This window comes from Bos mutus, chromosome 1, assembly GCF_027580195.1.
Source record: "Bos mutus isolate GX-2022 chromosome 1, NWIPB_WYAK_1.1, whole genome shotgun sequence".
In the NCBI taxonomy this organism is placed as follows: domain Eukaryota; kingdom Metazoa; phylum Chordata; class Mammalia; order Artiodactyla; family Bovidae; genus Bos; species Bos mutus.
In genome coordinates this window covers 143301960-143323318 of record NC_091617.1, presented here as the reverse complement: position 1 = coordinate 143323318, position 21359 = coordinate 143301960, and the positions used below count along the sequence as shown (strand labels likewise).

At 46.8% G+C, this 21359-nt stretch overlaps 1 protein-coding gene across 1 annotated transcript in view; it reads left to right on the top strand.

The window, feature by feature from the left end:
- KAT2B (lysine acetyltransferase 2B) overlaps positions 1-12620 on the top strand; it is a 96545-nt gene extending 83925 nt beyond the window's left edge. Inside the window, exons 14-18 of the mRNA XM_070364330.1 lie at positions 4889-5003; positions 6489-6525; positions 6763-6826; positions 6925-7009; positions 10577-12620. Coding sequence (XP_070220431.1) covers positions 4889-5003; positions 6489-6525; positions 6763-6826; positions 6925-7009; positions 10577-10770 — 495 coding nt within the window. The 3' untranslated portion in view covers positions 10771-12620. The remainder of the gene's footprint in view (positions 1-4888; positions 5004-6488; positions 6526-6762; positions 6827-6924; positions 7010-10576) is intronic.
- Positions 12621-21359: the final 8739 nt, after the last annotated feature.

Below are 21359 nucleotides of genomic sequence, written 5' to 3'. Positions count from 1 at the left end.
GCTAGGCTGTTACTGATGTGCTAACCCTTTTACGTGGTGTCTTCATCCTTCACCCACTTCCTCTCCCAGTTCACGCGCGCACACACTCAAACACACACACACACACACACACACACACCACTTCTGCCTGTGTCCATTCCTCTTTGAACTTCTCAAGCACTAGTTTGATCCACTTATTTGAACTTCAGTTACTCATCATCTTCCATATTTATCTTAGTGAGTATTCACCTTTTTTTTCCATTGTAAGTTCTGAGAGTGTATGCTTCCAGATATTAAGTGATTTGTGATCTGGGGAGAATTCTTTTTTTGGCCACACCACACAGCTTGCAGAGTCTTAGCTCCCTGACCAAGGGTTGAACTCACGCCCCCTGCAGTGGATGTGCTGGGTCTTAACCACGGGACCCCCAGGGAAGTCCCAAGTGATTTGTCCTCTGATACTGGGCTCAAGTCTTTTATGCGTATGAACTAAAAGAGAAGGGGTAAAGGGGAAGGTTGATGGATTTGATTACGTAACAAGTTTTATATTTCTGTAAGACAGGAAAAAGAAACATACAAAGCATAATTAGGGGAGAGCAACACAGGCCACTTATTAAATGAATAAACTTTACATATTAAACCCAGGATCACCCTCCTGGTCCCCTAGTTCTTGGAGTTCAAAAACTGGGAAATCGCACCCAACATCACTCCCGCTTTGTACCTGTCCTGTTAGTCTCCTTTGGTCGAGTCCGAGTCTCTGCGACCATATGTACTGTAGCCCCCAAGCTCCTCTGACCGTGGGGTTCTCCGGGCAAGAACCCTGGAGTGGGTTGCCAGGACCTCCTCCAGGGGATCTCCCTGACTTGCATCTCCTGGGGAGATCTCACAGGGATCCAACTCATATCTCCTGTGTCTCCTGCAGTGTAGGTGGACACTTTACCCCCTGAGCCACCTGGGAAGCCCAGTCCCACTTTATATTTCTGTTATTCAGTCAAAGGTGCTTTTCTCTGCTGCTGCTGCTGCTAAGTCGCTTCAGTCGTGTCCGACTCTGTGCGACCCCATAGACGGCAGCCCACCAGGCTCCCCTATCCCTGGGATTCTCCGGGCAAGAACACTGGAGTGGGTTGCCATTTCCTTCTCCAATGCATGAACAGGAAAAGGGAAAGTGACGCGACTCCTAGCGACCCCATGGATTGCAGCCTACCAGGCTCCTCCGTCCCTGGGATTTTCCAGGCAAGAGCACTGGAGTGGGGTGCCATTTCCTTCTCCGGTGCATGAACGGGAAAAGGGAAAGTGACGCGACTCTTCGTGACCCCATGGACTGCAGCCCACCAGGCTCCCCCGTCCCTGGGATTCTCCAGGCAGGAGCACTGGAGTGGGTGCCAGTGCCTTCTCCATGCTTTTCTCTAGTGAGTAACAAAAAAGACGTCTGCCTCAAGCCTGTCTTTGTTTCCTGGTTTCTGCTCATGTGCCTCCATTCCAGTTCTTAGTTCCTTGTCGATGTCTCTGACATCGCAGAGATAGACCCGTCTTCTCAGGGTGCGTCCTAAGAACAGGTGCTCAGTGAGTGTCTCCCTTTTAGTTAAAGTAGCTCAGACTTCTCCGTACACGTCCCACGGAAGTGAGCCAAAGGCTTTTTATTAAACTAGAAAATAGAAGCAGCGTCTGTTGTTTCTTGGGCAGAGGTTCCAGTGTGAGACGGAGTTCTGAGAAGGCTGCTGGGAGCTGGTGCCCCGCTCCTTGTGCCCGCACTGTGGAGGCTGGAGCAGGACCCCACGGGGTCCCCAGACTCCGAGTTCAGACCCCTGGGCGGGGGACCCTCTGTCTGGGCTGCTTCAAATCCCGCGGAGCCCAGCATTGGAGAAGACAGGGCCCCCCTTCCACTCCGTCCCGTTGGGTCCCCCACCTCAGCTTCCAGTGTCTCCAACAGGCACCCCTGAATGTAGCTGTTCACCTTCTTCTTTTAAAAGAGCTTGGAAGTCACCCTAGTGAGGTTCTTGGATTTACCTGGTAACCTCTACAGAATTCATGTGACTGTCACAAGTGTTGAGTCCAGCTCTGGAGGGCCCTGAGGAGGCAGGGACGGATGGTGCTCAGGAGCAGACAGGCAGACGGTGAGCCTTCCCCCTGGGGCGCAGGCGCAGAGGCCGCGTGGTTGCTGTGATCAGCGTGCAGAGGGAGACCAGGACCGCAGCCGCGGGGCTGAGCGCCAGGTGAGCGGCGACCCGGAGTGCAGAGGGCCAGCATCACCTGCGTCATCAGGGGCCAGGGGGCCCGTGTGAGGACGGGAGGCCCAGAAGGCGGTCAGCATGGGCAGACGGAGCCCTGCAGGAAGAGTCCCGGGGCCGGAGCACCTGGAGCCCGAGGCGTGCACGTGATGAGAGCCTCTGAGAAAGGGTGGAGGGGCGGGAGCTGGCAGGACAGAGCAGGGGGCGTGTGTGGGGCTGGGGGAGGGTCGGCTTAAGCTCGGTTCACATGTGAGCTGCGACCCTGGGCTTGGAGGAGCCAAAGAGTGAAGAAGAGCAGCGTTTTGTAGGGAGACATCCTGCGACTCGGTGAACTATAAAAGTGGCTGATATGCCCCCTGGTTCTCTGTTTGGGAAGATGAAAAATGACCAAAATGGAACGAAAGATGGATTTGAGAGGGAGATGAAGACATGGTGATGAGCTGAAGAGAGTTTCTAGGGAGGCGAAGATATGAGGCTAGAATGGGGTTGGAAGGTCTGCTTTCTCTAAAGTGATCCTCAGGGTTAGAGAGGTCGGGTAGCCCCCTCCCCCCATTACCAGTGGCCTCAAGGTGGTCGTGAGAGGGTTGGAAGCCCCGTGCACTGTCTCATCTGAGAGCAAGCACCCTTGGTGAAGAGAGAAAAACATTAAAGCTGTGTTTGAAATTAAGTTTTCTGAAGGCCTTCATTTAAGAAATTGCCGTTGTGATTCTTTGAAAAAAATTTTAGCTGAAATACAGTTGATTGACAATGTTGGTGTTAGTTCCAGGTGCACAGCAAAGTGAATGACATATATATGTATTTGTTTTAGATTTTTTCCCATGTAAGATATTATGAAATATCGAGTAGAGTTCCCTCTGCTATGCAGTAGGTCCTTGCTGACTGTCTGCTTTTTATATAGCAGTGTGCCTCTGTTAATCCCAAAGCCTCAGTTTATTCCCCACTCCTCTCCTTTAGTAATCGTAAGTTTGTTTTCTGAGTTTGTTTCTGCTTTGTAAATAAGTTCGTGTCCACTTTTTTAGATTCCACATATAAGCGATAACATACGGTATTTATCTTTCTCTGACTCAGCTTCAGTTAGTATGATAATCTTTAGGTCCTTCCACGTTGCAAATGGCATTATTTCATTCTTTTTTATGGCTGAGTAATACTCCATTGTATACATGTTTCCAGAAATTCTTCTTTTTTTTGGGTGGGATCTTAGTTGGAAGTGTGCAGTCTTAGCCACAGGCCCACCAGGGAAGGCCTGAGGAGTCTTTTTAAAAAGACCTGGAGTTACACGTCCTGCAGAGCGTCCAATCGGATCTGCCCATCACAGTGGCAGCCACATGCGGCCACTGGGTGCTAGCTGCATGGCCAGTCAAAGCTGAGATGTTCTGCAAGTGTACAATGCATTCTGATTTTGAAGACCTAGTGTGAATAAAAGCATGTAAAAATCTCATATTTTTTCTCTTGATTATATGCTGCAGTGATAGTATTTTAGCTATATTGGATTGAATAAAAATATATTGTTAAAATCAATTTCTCCTATTTCTTTTTACTTTTTTTTAAAGTAGCTACTGAAAAATTTTAAATTACACGACTGGTTTACATGATATTGGACAACCCTGAGCAGATTTACCAGCAGTCTATTTTGCCACTTCTGTTCATTTTATGAAGTCCTGTGTTTAATTGTTAAGATTATGTATTCGTGCTGTAGCATTTATCAGTCTTCCATTTGAGATCAAGAAGTTAGGAAATTGAAGTTTTTCATTAATTTGATTAATGACTGCTACTGTTGTAGTGTTTTCCAAAATTCAGCACTGATACAGTTAATCTCAAGTTGGTGGTTTTTGAGTTTGTTGTTGCTCTTTCTTTTTTTGTTTTTTGGCTGCTCTGTGTAGTGCAGGGTCTTAGTTCTCTGACCAGGAATCGAACCTGTTCCCCTGCGTTGGGAGTATGCAGCCCTAACCACTGGACCCTTGACTTCTTTAAGGGGAACACTGCCCTGGAATTAGTTACATCAGAACATTGGGCTTCCCTGGGAGCTCAGACGGTACAAATCCAGCTGCAGTGCAGGAGACCTGGGTGTGATTCCTGGGTCGGGAAGCTCCACTGGAGAAGGGAATTATTTTATAAGACAAACGGACTCCTCTCAAAAATTCCCTAAGTAGTTCTGGCGGCCCCTGTCCTGACTGCGTCGCCTTCAGTCTTCAGAGCTGCTTTTTGGATGTGAGCATCGTAGGTTGGGGCTCACACGTTGGAACACCTGAGCACTAGGAAGTCCGTCCTCCCGGGCTCTGGGGACTCGGTGAGTCTGCCTGCCCCTCAGGTGCAAGTGGGCAGCGCCTGGTCTTGAGACGCCCAGGGGTGCTGACGGTGCCTGGGCTGCAGGGCCGTTTCTCCTCTCTGTGGCTGAGGCTCGCGGGGGAGGGCCGAGATAACTGGCACTTACGCTAAAGAGGGCAGTGGGCTCTTAATACTGGCTTTTTTTGCAATGGCAGGGGACAAGCATTCAAAGACAGCTCTGTCAGTGACACTCAATGTGCATGGCCTTGTAGAATGTTTTCATGTCTCACCATTTAATATCGTTCACCCTTTTGTTTCCTGAAGACTTAATTTTGTTGGGAAAATAACTTAGATTGACTGACTTAAGCTGGAGCCACAAACTTCGGTCACTAAAGGTAGTTTCTTCTTGTGCTTTGCAGATCATTAAAAAGCTGATAGAAAGAAAACAAGCCCAGATTCGGAAAGTCTACCCGGGACTTTCCTGTTTTAAAGATGGAGTTCGGCAGATCCCGATAGAAAGCATTCCTGGAATTCGTATGTATTGATCTAAAGGCAGAAGCTTTTGGTTGTGCCCCGAGACCCCGGAAGTAGCTCCGCCGGAGCGCAGTGGTTCGGGAGGCCGCTCGCCCGCAGGCTCTAGTCGGGATGCTGCGGTCTCAGAAGAGCGCGTTTCCTTTGCGTCTGCTCTGCTTCCGGGGCCATCTCCGGCTTTAACTGTTAACGCGCATCGCTTTGAGAGCCTGTTGTTTGTGGCACAGTGTCGGCCACTCCCACAGGTGACCTTGAAGGCAGGGAATTCTGCTCAGAGGGTGGGAGGTTGAGTCTCAGGCTGGCTCAGTCCGGTAGCCGCGAGCGGCTCGTGGCCAGTGACCGAGGGAGCAGCGGCCCTGCCTCCTCCAGGGGGCTTCCCGTCCACGCCCTTCTCCGTGCCCCGGGCAGTCCCGGGCAGAGCTGTGCTCGGCCGAGTTTAGCGCCCCCGACTTCGAAACCACGTGACCCGACAGCGTCACACTGGTTTCTGGTTCCCTGTTTTAGAGTGGTTTTCCAAGGGTTCTTCTCTGTGAGTATGTTAGAAGTGAATTATCTTGGGTTAAAACATACAAAATAGGTGTTTTTGTCGATCAGAAGCTATAAATATTGGCACTTTCAATCAGTTCAAATCCAGGGTCTGCTAGTGTATTGAAGATTTAATAAATCAAACTAAAATTCTCCAAAAGAAAATAAGACATTATTTGAGCAAGATAGACATCTTCATTACGAAGTATACCCTACAGCAGATCTTACTTTCTTTGCTAGACCTGGAAATTGTACTTCTGTGTATTATCCTTATTAATGGCGTAATAGCTATCCTCTCCCTGAATGTGTGTGTGTGCCAAACATTATTCTGTTTTGGGGTGTTTTTTTAAAAATTTTTTACACATACATCAACTAATCTCAAAAGGAATCAGCTCAGTTCTGGAGTTCTGTCTTATACATTGATAAACAGAGGCAAAGGCTGACTAACTTATGGAGGGTAGCTTAGCTTAAGGAGAGAACAAGAAATCAAATCCAGGTCTGTTGGACTCCAGGCTGTGTCTTCTTTCTGCTGCCTGAGACCATCTTGCGTTACAAGCAGGGTCTGTGCCAGATAAAATAGAGAGCAGGACAGAGTTTGTTCCAACCTAAAATAACAGCTTAACGCTTTCACGTGGTGGTTAGCAGAAAATGTGACTTCGAGTTTTAAAAATATACGCGCCCACAGGACCAAACATGCTTGCTTATTATGCGTTCCTCTGAAAGGCTGGAGTTCCTGCTTTAAAAAATACTAGCAGATGGAGCAATGCCAGTCTTGGGAATGTTTTTATATCCAAGTGTGTAAGGAAGTAAAGAATTAATTGCAGTTAATTTCAGTCTCTTTTCAAAAGTAGTCTTTTACTGATCATGGCTGTAAGTTATTGCGTTTTTGATAAGTATTAACTGTGTTATTCTCTTGACTGAAAGCAGTTCTCATTCAGTGTTTAATTTCGTTGGTATGTATAGGAGAGACAGGCTGGAAGCCGAGTGGAAGAGAGAGAAGGTAAGTGTGATGGGCTGGAGGATATTGATGGAAGTGCTCTGTCTCCCCTCCCAGCAGCTTAGAGCAAACAGGGAAACTGGCTGTAGTCACCACCGCACTTGTTAGGGTTCACTTTTCATAAAACGTGCTGAAGTAGCTCCAACCTTAGGTTTCTGTACAGATGAGCTGGATAGGAGTTGCCTGGCAAGGGGGCAGGGTGCTAACCCTTGCTTCTTCTGTGTGCCCTTTCCTTTCAAGTAAAGAGGCCAGAGACCCCGACCAGCTGTACAGCACGCTCAGGAGCATCCTGCAGCAGGTGAAGGTGGGTGTTCGCTTTTCCTCCACTTCACGCAGATGTTTTGAAATTATTTCCCACATGGAATTTCCATATGAGATACCTTACTTTTTTCTTTACCCAAGAGCCATCAAAGCGCTTGGCCCTTCATGGAACCCGTGAAGAGAACAGAAGCTCCGGGATATTATGAAGTTATAAGGTTCCCCATGGGTAATGCCATTAACATTTTCTAAGTATAGACTTAAAGCTCTGGACGGCGGTGTGGGGGACAGCGGGTGGCCGACGGTGTGCTTCTCTGTCATAGGTTAGGGCGCGTGTGCCGGGCAGTGGAGGGTTAGGAGTGTTAGAGCAGGGAGAGGGTGCCAGGGTGGGCAGGGGAGCGGGGCGGGCAGGGGCTCAGAGCAGGGAGAGGGCACCGGGGTGGGCAGGGGGTTAGAGTAGGGAGAGGGGAGCGGGGTGGGCAGGGGATCAGAGCAGGGAGAGGGGAGCAGGGTGGGCCAGGGGGTCAGAGCAGGGAGCGGGCAGCGGGGCGAGCAGGGGCTCAGAGCAGGGAGCGGGCACTGGGGCAGGAAGGGGGTCAGAGCAGGGAGCGGGCACCAGGGCGGGCAGGGGGTCAGAGCAGAGAGAGGGGAGCGGGGCGGGCAGGGGCTCAGAGCAGGGAGCGGACACGAGGTGGCCGTGTTTTTAGAGACGACTCTGCTGTCCTGTAAAGGCTGCTCCGTCAGTGTGAGCTCAGATGGCACCAGAAACTGCTGTTTGAACACAACCTTGCTTATAACCTGTTGGGCTGCAAGTGGAAAAGGGTCAGCTTGTCCCCTTGGTAGCTTTGAGAGCCTGAGAGATTTGGAAGGTAAACAGGTGAAGTTAACTGAAGCCGCTGGCCCGCTGTCCTTGTAGACAGCAGTGGCCGCTCCGCTGCTTTGACTCTCCCAGGCGCTCGATGGAGACTGGGAGGCTCACTACTTAGACTCCCGTGTCCCACACCCAAAACAAACAGGAGATGCCTTTAGAAATGTAGACCTGTGGGATTCGCTGCCGAGTCTGCACCAGCCTAAAATGAATGATTAACGGAGTCAGTTGAGAACCCCCAAATTAAACTAATGTGGCATTGTGCAGATTGAAGACCACTAGCTGAATTTCTTTTTTTTCCAATCAGTTGTGGGGCCATCTTTTGGAGGAGAGCCTGTATCTTCTGTTCCTTTCCTCTTGCAGTCTCCTGGTGCTGAGAGGGCGTTAAGTGAAAGGAGAGGGAGCGGGGTCCCTCGGCTCCCCTGGGGCAGTCGTTTGTGGATGTTTTCTCTGACCTTAGTTATCTCAGGAGTGTTTCCATCGTGCAGCGGTGGCTCCAGTGGTCTTCAGGCCTTGCGGTGAACACGCATGCTTGCCATTCTCTTTCCCTTTTCTCTTGGCCTTGTTTCTGTGGATTTCAGTCTGAAAGTCTGAGTGAGGGTTGAGAGAGTGGAGAATTCTAGAAGGAAGGCTGACTGGGCATTGGTAATTCCTGTGACGTGGAAAGGGCTTCCCAGGTGCCACTGGTGGTGGAGAGCCCGCCCGCGAGCGCAGGAGACCCGAGAGGGTGGACCCGGGTCGGGAAGACCCTCCACCCGAGAGACAGGTGGATCCGGGTCGGGAAGACCCTCCACCCGAGAGACAGGGTGGATCCCGGGTCGGGAAGACCCTCCACCCGAGACGGGTGGACCCGGGTCGGGAAGACCCCCGGAGGAGGGCCTAGCCACCCGCTGCAGGATTTGCCTGGAGAATCCACGGATGGAGGAGCCTGGGGGCGGCAGTCCACGGGGTCGCAGAGAGTGGGACCCGACTGAGCGACTTAGCGCACACGCACGATGTGAGAGATGCTGGAACCCTCTAAGCCCGTGTCCAGACCTCAGTGGCCTTTGCAGCCTTGTCACCGGGTCCGCCCCAGGCCCTCCTGACAACTGGCCCGGGAGGTTCCTGCTCCTGGGGCCACGGTCCTCAGCCCTCTCCACCGATTGTTCCCACTGGTGTGCGATCACCTCCTGTGACCCGGGCCATTTGGTCAACTGAAAGATTCTAAGAAGGTCAGAGGAAGGAAGATGCTCTCTGTCAGTTTAGAGGAGAAAGGAAACGGAGAAGGAAGCATGCAGCACTGATTGTCCTATTCACTCCTTCAGCCCTCCCCAGCTGTTCTTTCGTCCTCTCTTCCAAAGAACAGTTGGAAAGGTTTAGGCTGAGCTTCTTTGTGTCAAGTTTCATTCTCTCCCCACCCCACCTGTTTTTGCTATACCTGTCTTCCTTCTAAACATTGTAACACGTTCTCAGCCACCAATAACGGGCATTTAGGTGGAAGGAAGGGTAAGCCTCCAGTCTCCCCCAGGAAGGTGGTGGCTCTTTATTAAACGAGAGCACACCGTCACCTGCCCACTCACACTTGGGAGGTGGTTCCTGGGGCGTCTGCTGAGCCGTCACACACTTCTCAGGTTTTGTCTCCCTCTAAACTGAGAAGAAAGAAAGTGGAAAGGTGAACTCACACACGTGATGACTTATTTCTAACCAAGATAGGCTTCAATCAAAAAAAGAAAAAAGATAGGCTTTAATCAAAGGAAAGGGGAAAGCAGGTGTTCCCCGCGCCTCCTTTCGAGTTTGGTGGTGGATTTAAGAAGAGTCTTGGTGCAAATCAGTTTCTGCCCACTGGGGACGTGGCGCATCAATTTATTTATCTTATTAAATGATAATCCCACTGTATTTGTAAGTGTCTTTTCCTCTGGAAAATTTGATAATAGGGTGGGAATTTGGGTCAGTGGTAGTCAAAAGCATTTCTTGAGTGGTTTTGACTCATGATTAATATATATATAAATTTTTTCATGCTTAGCTTATATAGTTTTTCTCATATTCTTTTTCATTTTGGTTTATTACAAGATATTGAATATAATTCCCTGTGCAACACAGAAGAGCCTTGTTTATCTGTTTTGTATGCAGTAGTGTATATCTGCTAATCCAGTTTAATAGTTGATATACTTTTTAATGATAGAACCAGACTGAGAGACAACTAGGGACCTATAAACAGACAAATGTCAGCATCTTCTAATCTGCATGGATTTCTTTAAATTGGTTCTGAGAGTGGGAATTAAAGAAACCCCATTATATTCTTACAAGTTTAGATGAAGCACTGTTTTCATTTGTAAAGTAATATTATTTAAAGCAAGTAGACATATTGGAGAAACATTCTTTTTACAATTGTCTTGCAAGGTTTACATGCTTTAGAAAATATTTGGTTAAGTAAATCATCAGTGGGGCATGAAACTAAATTCACTGGAAACATTTTCCGGTCACTGGTGTACTTGCAGATGCATTTATGATCTGTTTCCCACTTTAGTTCTGTCTCTGCAACACCAAAATAACTGGGAGTTCAGAGAAACAAACCCAGGTAGTGAGTGTTCCAGCCGCTGCACTCCATGTAGGTAGAGCCTCTTCTCTACACTTTTGAGTGAAGAGCTCACAGTACTTAATCGGACTTATCACTGCTAATCTACAGCTTCCTTGCGCTGAATAGGGGACTGCACCAGATGACTACTAATGGTCCTTCACTGTTAAAACACTGATTTTGCACAGGATGCTCTCACAACAGGAAGAACACAAGCTGCAAGCACTGTTTTCCTTGATCATACGAATCTCTCTTAAGCCACTGAGGTGGTGAGAACGTGGGCAGACTGGCGACACGTCTCTTCCCAGTCTCACTTTTGTCGGCCCGTGTTTGAAAGGAGTCAAAAATTGCTAATATTTTTTTTTCCTGTGTAGATCTGAAAACCATGAGTGAACGCCTCAAGAATAGGTACTACGTGTCTAAGAAACTGTTCATGGCAGATTTGCAGCGAGTCTTTACCAATTGCAAAGAGTACAACCCCCCTGAGAGTGAATACTACAAATGTGCCAGTATCCTGGAGAAATTCTTCTTCAGTAAAATTAAGGAAGCTGGATTAATTGACAAGTGATATTTTTTCCTCTGCTTCTTAGAAACTCATCAAACAGTGTGCCTAAAGCATGGTTTAGTTTTACAAAGAATTGGACATAATGTATTGAAGATATTGTAACAATTAGCACTTTTGAAAAACAAAAAACCTCCTCTTAGCTTTACAGATATGTATTTAAATTGAAGTCATAGAGCATTTTTATTTTATGGAATAGATTTTAATCTATTTACTACTATTAATGTCAGTTTTCTATGGCATGTCCATTAGCTGAATATTCAGTACTAGATGATCAGGGGTTTCCTCACAACTTGTATATGAGGGAATTGCACACAGCACCAAGATCTGGGGGAATGCAGAAAATTTTCAGACCGTGAATGTTTCCATTTTTTTCTAATGGAATGTGAGAGTTTATTTTTATTTTATTCTGAAGGACTTTAAAGGAAGGGACACATGATAAAAAGCCCGTAAAAGGTGAAACGTGATGTTTGAAGTCTCATGGTAGACTTTTTATATGTATTTTTAAAAAACACTCATTTAGATGAGGTGCTTTGAGCAGTTCTGAAAAATGCAGTTCCAGAAAAGCAACTGCTTTGATTTCTAAAGAAGAAATTCCAAATAATGCAGACTTTTTTTTATAAGTGTCTGGGTTTTTGATAATTCTGTCTACCTACAACAGACTTGTAAGTGCATAACCACTATTTTAATAATTATTTTCTCTACACGAGTCTGTAATACTGTATTTGACTTTGCTTATGCAGGCCATAAGTTCCAAAAGGCAATTTCTTGGGCCACAAAGGCATCCATTTGAAAACACTTGAGATTGAATTAACATGCTTTAATTTAAAAAGATGTATAATCTATATTATGGATCAAATTTAGTGAATCCCTCACTTTTTTTACAAATAAAGATTTTCCCCCCCTTTTCTACAATATACTCTGCCCAACTGATAATGTATTTATGGACACTTGTCCTTTGGCATCTCCAGATTATATTCATTTTGGAGATGAATTCAGTTACCACCAAGACCTTCTGTCAGTATTTTAACGCCTGCTTTGGTACAGGGTAATAATATCCCACTAAAATCCATCATACACCTTACCTGTCTTGGGATTCCGGCTTCGTGCTGGGATTTATTTCCTGATTAACACTACACTGGACAGTGGGAGGTCTGCAACCCCAGCTCTGGGAGAACCAACTCATATAAAGCAAACGGTGGCCATCTTGATGGTCTCGACACTAATTTTTATGATACAAATTTATAAACTGATTTTTGTAAAAGGACTAGGTTTTAAAGGTGTCTCTAACTCAGTGTTTTCTATCAGCATAAACTAATTGAAATGATCATTTGATAGACATTGGACACAGTTGCCAGAGAATCTGCATGAAGGAGAAAACCCTGCAGATGGCTGTGGAGTTGGAAGGATGGTTTTTAATGTGTAAGATACACTCAGAATGCTCACAACTGAGAATGCCTCAACTGTTTAAAGAAACCACCTTGAGTGGCGTCTAGATTTCTAATGAAGAATGATACAGTTTGGATTAAGTATCTTGGACTGGTTTTAAACAAGTGCTTTGTCCTGGATCTGTTGAAGCACCTGGCCAGCTTGGTATCCTGTGAAACGTTTGTTATTTTCTGGGTAGACATTCTTATAGAGTATTGTCTTTAAAATCAGATCGTCTCTTCTATATTGAAAGCATTTTTATGTTTTCTAATTTAAAAATTAATATTTTCTTATAGATATTGTGCAATAAAGCTGAAGTAGGATGTGTGGTTTTTGCAAATGCTTTAACAGCGGATAAAATTTTACATTTGTAAAATTAATATATTGTATTGGTACAAAATAGTTTTAAATTATATTTTAAAAAGCTCTGTCTGCTGGTGTGTTTTCTTCTGACAGATTTGTGTTTAATGGGGCACATGTGTGATCTGGTTGATGACTGACTACATCCTTAGTTCTTAGGATGTAAGTATTTTGAGGGAGGTGTTCAGAATTGTTGCATTTGTGGGCAGTTTCATAAAAACTCACAGCCCATTACTGAGAGATTTTCAAGAGCAGAGACACTGTGTGTCTCAAGTAATCCGCGGCATCTTGCCAGTTGTCACCACAAAAGAAAAAAAATGCAGCTAAAGAAGTGGTCCTGGTTTTAGAAGCAGCCACCCCATGCCCCAGTTTTTCCTGCTTGGCATCTGTGAGATAGATGAATAAGTAGACACCCCCCCCCCCAAAATACAGCTGATTTTTAGACATCTCCCATATGTTTCTAACGTTATTCACAGTGCTGAAAAAACTGTGTCCTGCTGGGCTGTGAGTATCCACCAACGAGCATCATTCTTTCTGAATTCCGAGCCAGCTCAGCAGTCGAAGGAATGAGGCACACGGCGCGCAGAATGTCTTTATTAATACTAGAACGCGCATCGGGGAGGGTGACTTCCGTACCTGCGGCAGATGGGCTAATACTGAACCTCGTGGCTGACTCACCAGCGGCTCCGCTCCCCGTCCCGTCCCCGCGGGGCAGGGCCTTTCCCCTTGAGCTCCGTGCTTGGCCCGGGCAGCGATGCCCTCCACAGCAGGCCCGCTCCGAGGACGCACAGGAGAGGAAGGAGCGGCCAGCCCAGGCCAGGCCCTCGTCTAAGCGAGTCTGAGGCGAGCTGCTCCTGGAGGGGGCCGGCGTGGGGCGCAGGCGGAGCCGATGGCGTCCTCCTGGGGGCAGTGGGCACGTGGAACGCGACTGCCTCCCTCCCACCCCAGCCCGAGGTCAGCAGTCTTCCTAAAAGTGTTGTTTTGATGGTGCAATGCTGGTTGTATTCATTATAAAAGAAAGCACTGTGGTTTTCTTGTTACCTGGAAGTAAAGTTTATGGAACCTAAGAAGTAGAAACAGGATCAGACTGAGTTATCGTGGTCAGCTTAATAATGTCACCCCTCTAAGCTGGCGTTCCTCAGACCGACCCTCGCGGTTTTGTGTAAGAGACGCTAGAGCCGCCCAAGGGAGGGCTACTGGCCGCAGCCCTTGGCCTGTGCTGTGTTCTGAGCTGCTCCTCTCTGGCCCTGTCCTTACCTTTCTTAACAAAGTAGAAAACCCGAAGAGAAGACCAAAGCCACTCTGGAATCTCAAAAGACATGATGGCTGCACGTTTGCAATTGAGTTGCTCAGTTGTGTCCGACTCTGCGACCCCATGAACTGCAGCACACCAGGCCTCCCTGTCCATCACCAACTCCCAGAGTTACTCAAACTCATGTCCATCGAGTCAGTGATGCCATCCAGCCATCTCATCCTCTGTCATCCCCTTCTCGTCCTGCCCTCAATCTTTCCCAGCATCAGGGTCTTTTCCAATGAGCCAGCTCTGCACAGCAAGTTGCCAAAGTATTGGAGTTTCAGCTTCAGCATCAGTCTTTTCCAATGAATATTCAGAACTGATTTCCTTTAGGATGGACTGGTTGGATCTCCTCACAGGCCAAAGTTCTCTCAAGAGTCTTCTCCAACACCACAGTTCAAAAGCATCAAACTAAGGTAGCTTTTTTTCTTTATCATCATGAAATAAATGTTTAGATTTGTTGACTATTCGTTTATCCCTGGCAGGAAAAGAGGGATGTGTTTGCAGAGGTGGAGGTTGGGGTGGGAGGAGGGCGGCAGGGAAAGAAAGTGGTGCCTTTACCAGAGTCTCCAGGCTTTTAGTGATGCTTTCTCCTCTGGGTGCATCAGTGCTGTTAGTATCAGATGGAGGCTGAAAGGGGAAAATAGGGTCAGTAATGTTCCGGTTTGGGAAAGAGATGAACGTGAAGCTAGAAAAACAAGAAACAAAGTAGAAGAAGGTTTTCAGGGGCTCTTTAGAGAAGAAGTTTCAACAAAGTAAACAGGACTTTGGGGGTGTGAGAACACCCGTAAATATCAAAGTTTTCAGATGTGATTCATGTGTATTCAGGCCTTGGTTTCTTCGTGGTAGAATTTTTTTTTTTTTAACAGAGTAAGAATGTCAAAGCTAGAGATGTTCTTTGGGTTTATTTTAAAAAGCAATATAATTTCAACAAAGCAGAGAAAACCCAGAAAAACATAAGCCAGCCTTCCTCCCCGCTCCTGTTACTGGGAAGTCTGGCACCACCTTGGCAGAATTAGCTTAAAAAATGAGAAACAACACATATTATTTGTGTGTGTAATTTTCTGAGCTGAAGTGAAGGTTACCAGTTTTTGTTTGTCTAAGTTTGAAGTTATTTTTCTTAGGAAATCCCCTGGAAAATATTGGACTAAAGGACCTTCTCAAAGTAATGCACATGTTAACAAACATTTTGCATACCTGTTCCCTTGGTTCTTGGACGCTCCCTAAAATTCACTGATCTCTGTCCTTTGCTCTGTTAACCTCATATTTTTGACAGTAAAAGATGGATATCTAATTTACACTTTAAAATACCTAAGAACAGAGAATCTGCCTTTTTGTACAATTGAGCTCTCCGACAATAAACACAGGCAGAGGTGATGAAGTCGTTAGGTTGATGTTGGCTATTTTAAAGAGTTGAGTAGAACACGCTCTTGGTTGATGCAGAGTGTGATCAAGGTCCCTCTCAAGTCTCTGCCCTTTAGAGTGCTGTTCAGTCATCAAGGTCCCTCTCAAGTCTCTGCTGTTCAGTCATCGGGCAGCACTGTTTCTCCTCAGCACACCCCAAATGCCATGCTCAGCTGCTCAGTCACGTTCTACTCTGTGCAACCCCATAGACTGCAGCCCACCAGGCTCCTCTGTCCGTGGGATCCTCCAGGAAAGAATATGGAGTGGGTTGCCCTGCGGTCCTCCAGGCGATCTTCCCGACCCAGGGATCTAACCCAGGTCTCCCACGTTGTAGGTGGGTTCTTTACCGTCTGAGCCACCAGGGAAGCCTATATACATTTTCAGTTGAAGTATAGTTGATGTACAATATTGTGTTAATTTCTGCTGAATAGCAAAGTGGTTTAGTTATTTATATATACACACACACACACGTTCTTTTTTTATATTCTTTTCCATTTTGATTATCACAGGATATCGAATATTGTTCCCTGTGCTATAAAGTAGGACCTTGTTGTTTATCGGTTCTTCCTGGGTCTTCGTTTTGGCATGCGGGGTCTCCAGTCTCTGTTGCAGCCTGAGGGATCTTAGTTGTGATGTGCAGACTCTTGGTTGCCACGTGTGGTGTCTCACTCCCTGGCCGGGGATTGAACCTGGGCCCGCTGCACTGGGAGTGTGGAGTCTTAGCTGCTGAACCGCCCGGGGTGTCCCATGTCCATTCTGTATGGAAGAGTCCGCCTCCCGCCCCCTCCATCCCTCCTCTCGCCCTCGGCAGTCACAAGTCTGTTCTCTGCGTCTGTGATTCTGTTTCCTGGGTAGGTTCATTTGCGTCATATCCTCATAAATGATGTCATATGGTATTTGTCTTTCTCTGACTTCTCTAATTCCATCCTCATTGCTACAAACGGCATTATTTCATTCTTTTTATGGCTGAGTAATATTCCGTCTATATACACACACACACACACACACACACACACACACACACACACACACGGAGAGGGAAATGGCAACCACTCCAGTATCTTGCCTGGGAAATCCCATGGACAGGGGAGCCTGGCGGGCTTCAGTCCACAGGGTGGCCAAAGAGTCAGACACGACTTAGCGACTGAACAACACAGATACGCACACACCCCCCTGCACCTTGTCCATTCATCCAGCAGTGGGCATTGATCGCTGCGTCCACGTCTTGGCTGTTGTAAATAATGCTGCAGTGAACATTGGGGTGCATTATCTTTCTGAACTAAGCTTTGTCTGGATATATGTCCAGGAGCAGGATTGCAGGAGGCAGCTCTAGTCTAGTTTTTTGAGGACCGTCCCTACTGTCCTCCACAGTGGGTGCACCAAGCTGCATTCCCACCACCAGTGTAGGAGGGTTCCCTTTTCTCCACACCCTCTCCCGATTTGTTATTTGTAGACTTGGATGGTGGCCATTTTGACCGTTGTGGGGTGGTGTCTCACTGTAGTTCAGATTTGCATTTCTCTAATAATTAGCAATGTTGAATGGCTTTTCCTGTGCCTGTTGGCCACCTGTCTCCTTTGGAGAAATGTCTGTTTAGGTCTTCAGGCATTTTTTGATTGGGTTGTTTTGCTGCTATTGAGTTGTATGAGCTGTCTGTATATTTTGGAAACTAAACCTTTGGAGGTCACAAATGTTTGCAAATATTTTCTCTTGTTCCACAGGTTGTCTTTTTCCCCTGGGCATATATGCATAATTTCTCCCAATACATTTTTGAAGCCCTCTCTTCCTTCTTCTAGCATTTCTAATATGTGGAGGTTGGCACATAATCCCGTAAGCCTCTTATTTCAATTTCATTTTCTGTCAGCTGTTCTGGCTGGGTGACTTGCATTATTGTTTTCCAGAGCACTGACTCCTGCATCGTTATTTTGGTCTTCAGTACCTGTAGCCTAGCTTTGCGTCTTAGTGAATGTGTTTTCTAAGTTTTCTTGGCTCCTCTTTCTAGTTCGTTCTTATAATCATCTGCATTTCTGTCAATAGCTTTTCTTAATCTCTTCAGTATTTTTATTATCTCCTTTTTGAACTCTATATCTAGACTGAAGAAGTCTTTTTCATTGTCTTTTCAGGGGAGTTTTCTTGGTCTTACAACTGGGGATGGTTCCTTCGCTCCTCAATTTTACTTGTATTTCCCTTGCTCTGTGAAAGTGAAGTTGCTCAGTTGCGTCCGACTCTTTGCGACCCCAGGGACTGTAGCCCACCAGGCTCCTCCGGCCACGGGATTTTCCAGGCAAGAGTATTGGCGTGGGGTCCCATTTCCTTCTGCCCTGCTCTATGAGTTTAGGAGAAAAAAACCACCTCCTGTGTCTTCAAGGGCTGTTTTTGTGGGAGTGCCCCTTGTAGGGTTAAGGTTTCTGGGATGAGGTCGGTGAGTCCACACTCAGTCCTGCTGCTCTGCCCCCAGTCGCCGCTGCCCGCCCGGAGCCCGCGCCTGGCGGGCACGCCTGCAGCGCGTGGAAGGCTGCGCGTTGCTGAGAGCGAGCGGAAGAAAGCGGCTTCTGGGGCCCAGCAGGCTGTGCGCACCGCCACCCGCGCTCCCCGCAGGCCTGTCCGCCAGAGCCTGGGCCTCAGCCCCAGACACGGCAGACGCACGGCTCCGGCCGGGGGTGCGGGGCTGCCCCCGGGGGCGGGGGGCGTTGCGGGCCTCTGTCCGTGAGCGAGAGCGGCGCTCTCCCCAGGGGCACTGAAGCGCCGCTCCGTCCTGGCCGACTTCCCTGCCAGTGTGGGGCCTTTCCAGACTTCTCGCTCTGGGGTTCTCTTGCCCTACCCAGTTGCATGGAGACTTTTCTCGCCCTTCAGAAGTCTGAAGTCCTCTGCTAGGGCTCCATGGGGCTCCTGTCAGCACTGTCCCACGTGCGAGTTTTTGCTGTATTTGTGGAAGGATGTGAGCTCTACATGTCTGCCCTGCCATCTTGATTGTCCCCCCCCCAATATCTAACATAAAAAATGGAAGTATAATAACAGTGCAGTTTTATACACAGACTTCAGGGGTTCCTTGTGTCCTTTTAATCTGTGGGGCTTTGTTGTAGCCACACGTGGCGTCCGGAGTGCACAGGCTCAGCGGCTGCAGCACGTGGCCTTGGCTGCCCGGGGACTCAGGCAAGTAATTTTCTTTCTTGGGAAGCACTTACCAAGCACTGACTAGGTGTCAGGCACTCTTCTCAGCATTTTACTTAAGCATCTTAAGTCACTGAATCCTGGTAACAGTTTAATAAAAACACTGCGAAACAAAGAAGCAGTTTTGCTAAAGAAGTCACACGCTGGGATTCTTGATCCGGAGTCAGGATTATTAAACTCAGAGCAGCACCAGCCACGTCTACAGCTAAAGAGCTATCCTCCTGTGTTGCATGAAGTCTCTAAATACTGTGTATCTACATATTAACTGTAGTTCCAATTCCTTTTATACTATGAATTCTTACTATATTCCACATTAAACATTTTTTATGCATAAAATGACAAGAATACAAAGGTGAGTTGCCAGCTTTTGAGACTAAAATCTATTACTGGAGATGAAACGTAAGCCATGTGAGAGGTATAACATGTGAATTCAGAGGTGGGACTGTGAGGCTGGGGTGAAGGCTGATAATGTGCTCTGGATGGGTCATCAGCCACCTCTCTAAGGAGCCTGGGCTTTGCTAATAGGCTCATAAGAGCTGCGGAAACTGGATGTGTGTGTATTTGTGTGTATTTTGTGTGTGTTTGTGTGTATTTTGTGTGTGTGTCTTTGTGTGTGTATGCACCAAATGACCAGAGTTGGAGGCACACGTCACAGAGGTCAGACACTGAACAAGTTTTGACAAAGGGCTGCCGGGAGAGAGGCAGCTTGCAGAGGGGGCGCAAAGGGGGGCTTCCGCCAACACACAAGTTGATAGAAAAAGACAAGCATATGAATTGCTTATATGCGGAATCTAAAAAAAAGTGAACTTATTTACAAAACAGAAACACGCACAGAAAACAAACATGGTTCTAAAGGGTTAAGGATGAGGAGAGAGGAATCAGGAGTTTGGGATTAGCAGACACACTGATGCGTATAAAATAAACGCGGACCTAGTGTACAACACAGGACACTGTTCAATAACTCGTGACAATCTGTGATGGAAGAAAATCTGAAAATCGCGCACACAGAAGCCCCACAGGTGGTGCAGTGGTAAAGAATCTGCCTGCCAACGCAGGAGACATGGTACACATGGGTTTGACCCCTGGGTCAAGAAGATGCCCTGGAGTAGGAAATGGCACCCCACTCCAGTATTCTTGCCTGGGAAGTCCCATGGACAGAGGAACCTGGTGGGCTGCACTGCATGGGGTTGCAGAAGAGTCAGACAGGACGTAGTGACTAAGCAACAACAACAACAGAAATCACAACAGTGGGGAACTGGCACAAAAACAGATACAGTTACATGGAACAGGACAGAAAGCCAGAAGTAAACCCATTACTCTATGGTCAACTAATCCACAACAGGGTAGGCAAGAATACACACTGGAGAAGAGACATCTTCGATGAGTAGTGCTGTAAAAACTGGACTGCTACTTGCAAAAAAAAAAAAAAAGAAACTAGAACATTCTCTAAACCACACAGAAAACTAAAATGGATTAAAGACAAATGTAAGACTGGATACTATAAAACTCCTAGAGCAAAATATAGAATAATCATTGACATAAACCATAGCAATATCTTTTTGGTGCTGTCTCCTCTGATCAGTTCAGTCGCTCAGTAATGACCCCATGGACTGCACCACACCAGGCTTCCCTGTTCATCACCAACTCCCGAAGCTTGCTCAAACACATGCCCATCAAGTTGGTGATGCCATCCAACCATCTCATCCCGTCGTCCCCTTCTCCTCCTGCCTTCAATCTTTCCAGCATTAGGGTCTTTTCCAATGAGGCAGTTCTTCACATTAGGTGGCCAAAGTATTGGAGTTGCAGCTTCAGCATCAGTCCTTCCAGTGAATATTCAGGGTTGATTTCCTTTAGGATGGACTGGTTGGATCTCCTTGCAGTCCAAGGGACTCTCAAGAGTCTTCTCCAACACCACAGTTCAAAAGCATCAATTCTTTGGCACTCTGCTTTCTTTATAGTCCAACTCTCATATCCATACATGACCACAGGAAAAACCATAGCCTTGACTAGAAGGACCTTTGTTGGCAAATAATGTCTCTGCTTTTTAATATGCTATCTAGGTTGATCACAGCTTTTCTTCCAAGGAGTAAGTGTCTTTTAATTTCATGGCTGTAGTCACCATCTGCAGTGATTTTGGAGCCCCCAAAAATAAAGTCTGACACTGTTTCCACTGTTTCCCCATCTATTTCCCATGAAGTGATGGGACCAGATGCCATGATCTTCGTTTTCTGAATGTTGAGCTTTAAGCCAACTTTTTCACTCTCCACTTTCACTTTCATCATGAGGCTTTTTAGTTCCTCTTCACTTTCTGCCATAAGGGTGGTGTCATCTGCATATCTGAGGTTATTGATATTTCTCCTGGCAATCTTGATTCCAGCTTGTGCTTCTTCCAGCCCAGCGTTTCTCATGATACTCTGCATAGAAGTTAAATAAGCAGGGTGATAACATACAGTCTTGATGTACTCCTTTCCCGATTTACAACCAGTCTGTTGTTCCATGTCCAGTTCTGTTATTTCTTGACATGCATAGATTTCTCAGGAAGCAGGTCAGGTGTCTGCTATTGCCATCTCTTGAATAATTTTCCACAGTTTGTTGGGATTCTCACAGTCAAAGGCTTTGGTGTAGTCAATAAAGCAGATGTTTTTCTGGAACTCTCTTGCTTTTTCAATGATCCAGTAGATGTTGGCAATTTGATCTTTGGTTCCTCTGCCTTTTCTAAATCCAGCTTGAACATCTGGAATTTCACAGTTCACATATTGCTGAAGCCTGGCTTGGAGAATTTTGAGCATTACTTTACTAGCGTGTGAGATGAGTACAGTTGTGTGGTAGTTTGAGCATTCTTTGGCATTGCCTTTCTTTGGCATTGGAATGAAAACTGACCCTTTCCAGTCCTGTGGCCACTGCTGAGTTTTCCAAATTTGCTGGCATATTGAGTGCAGC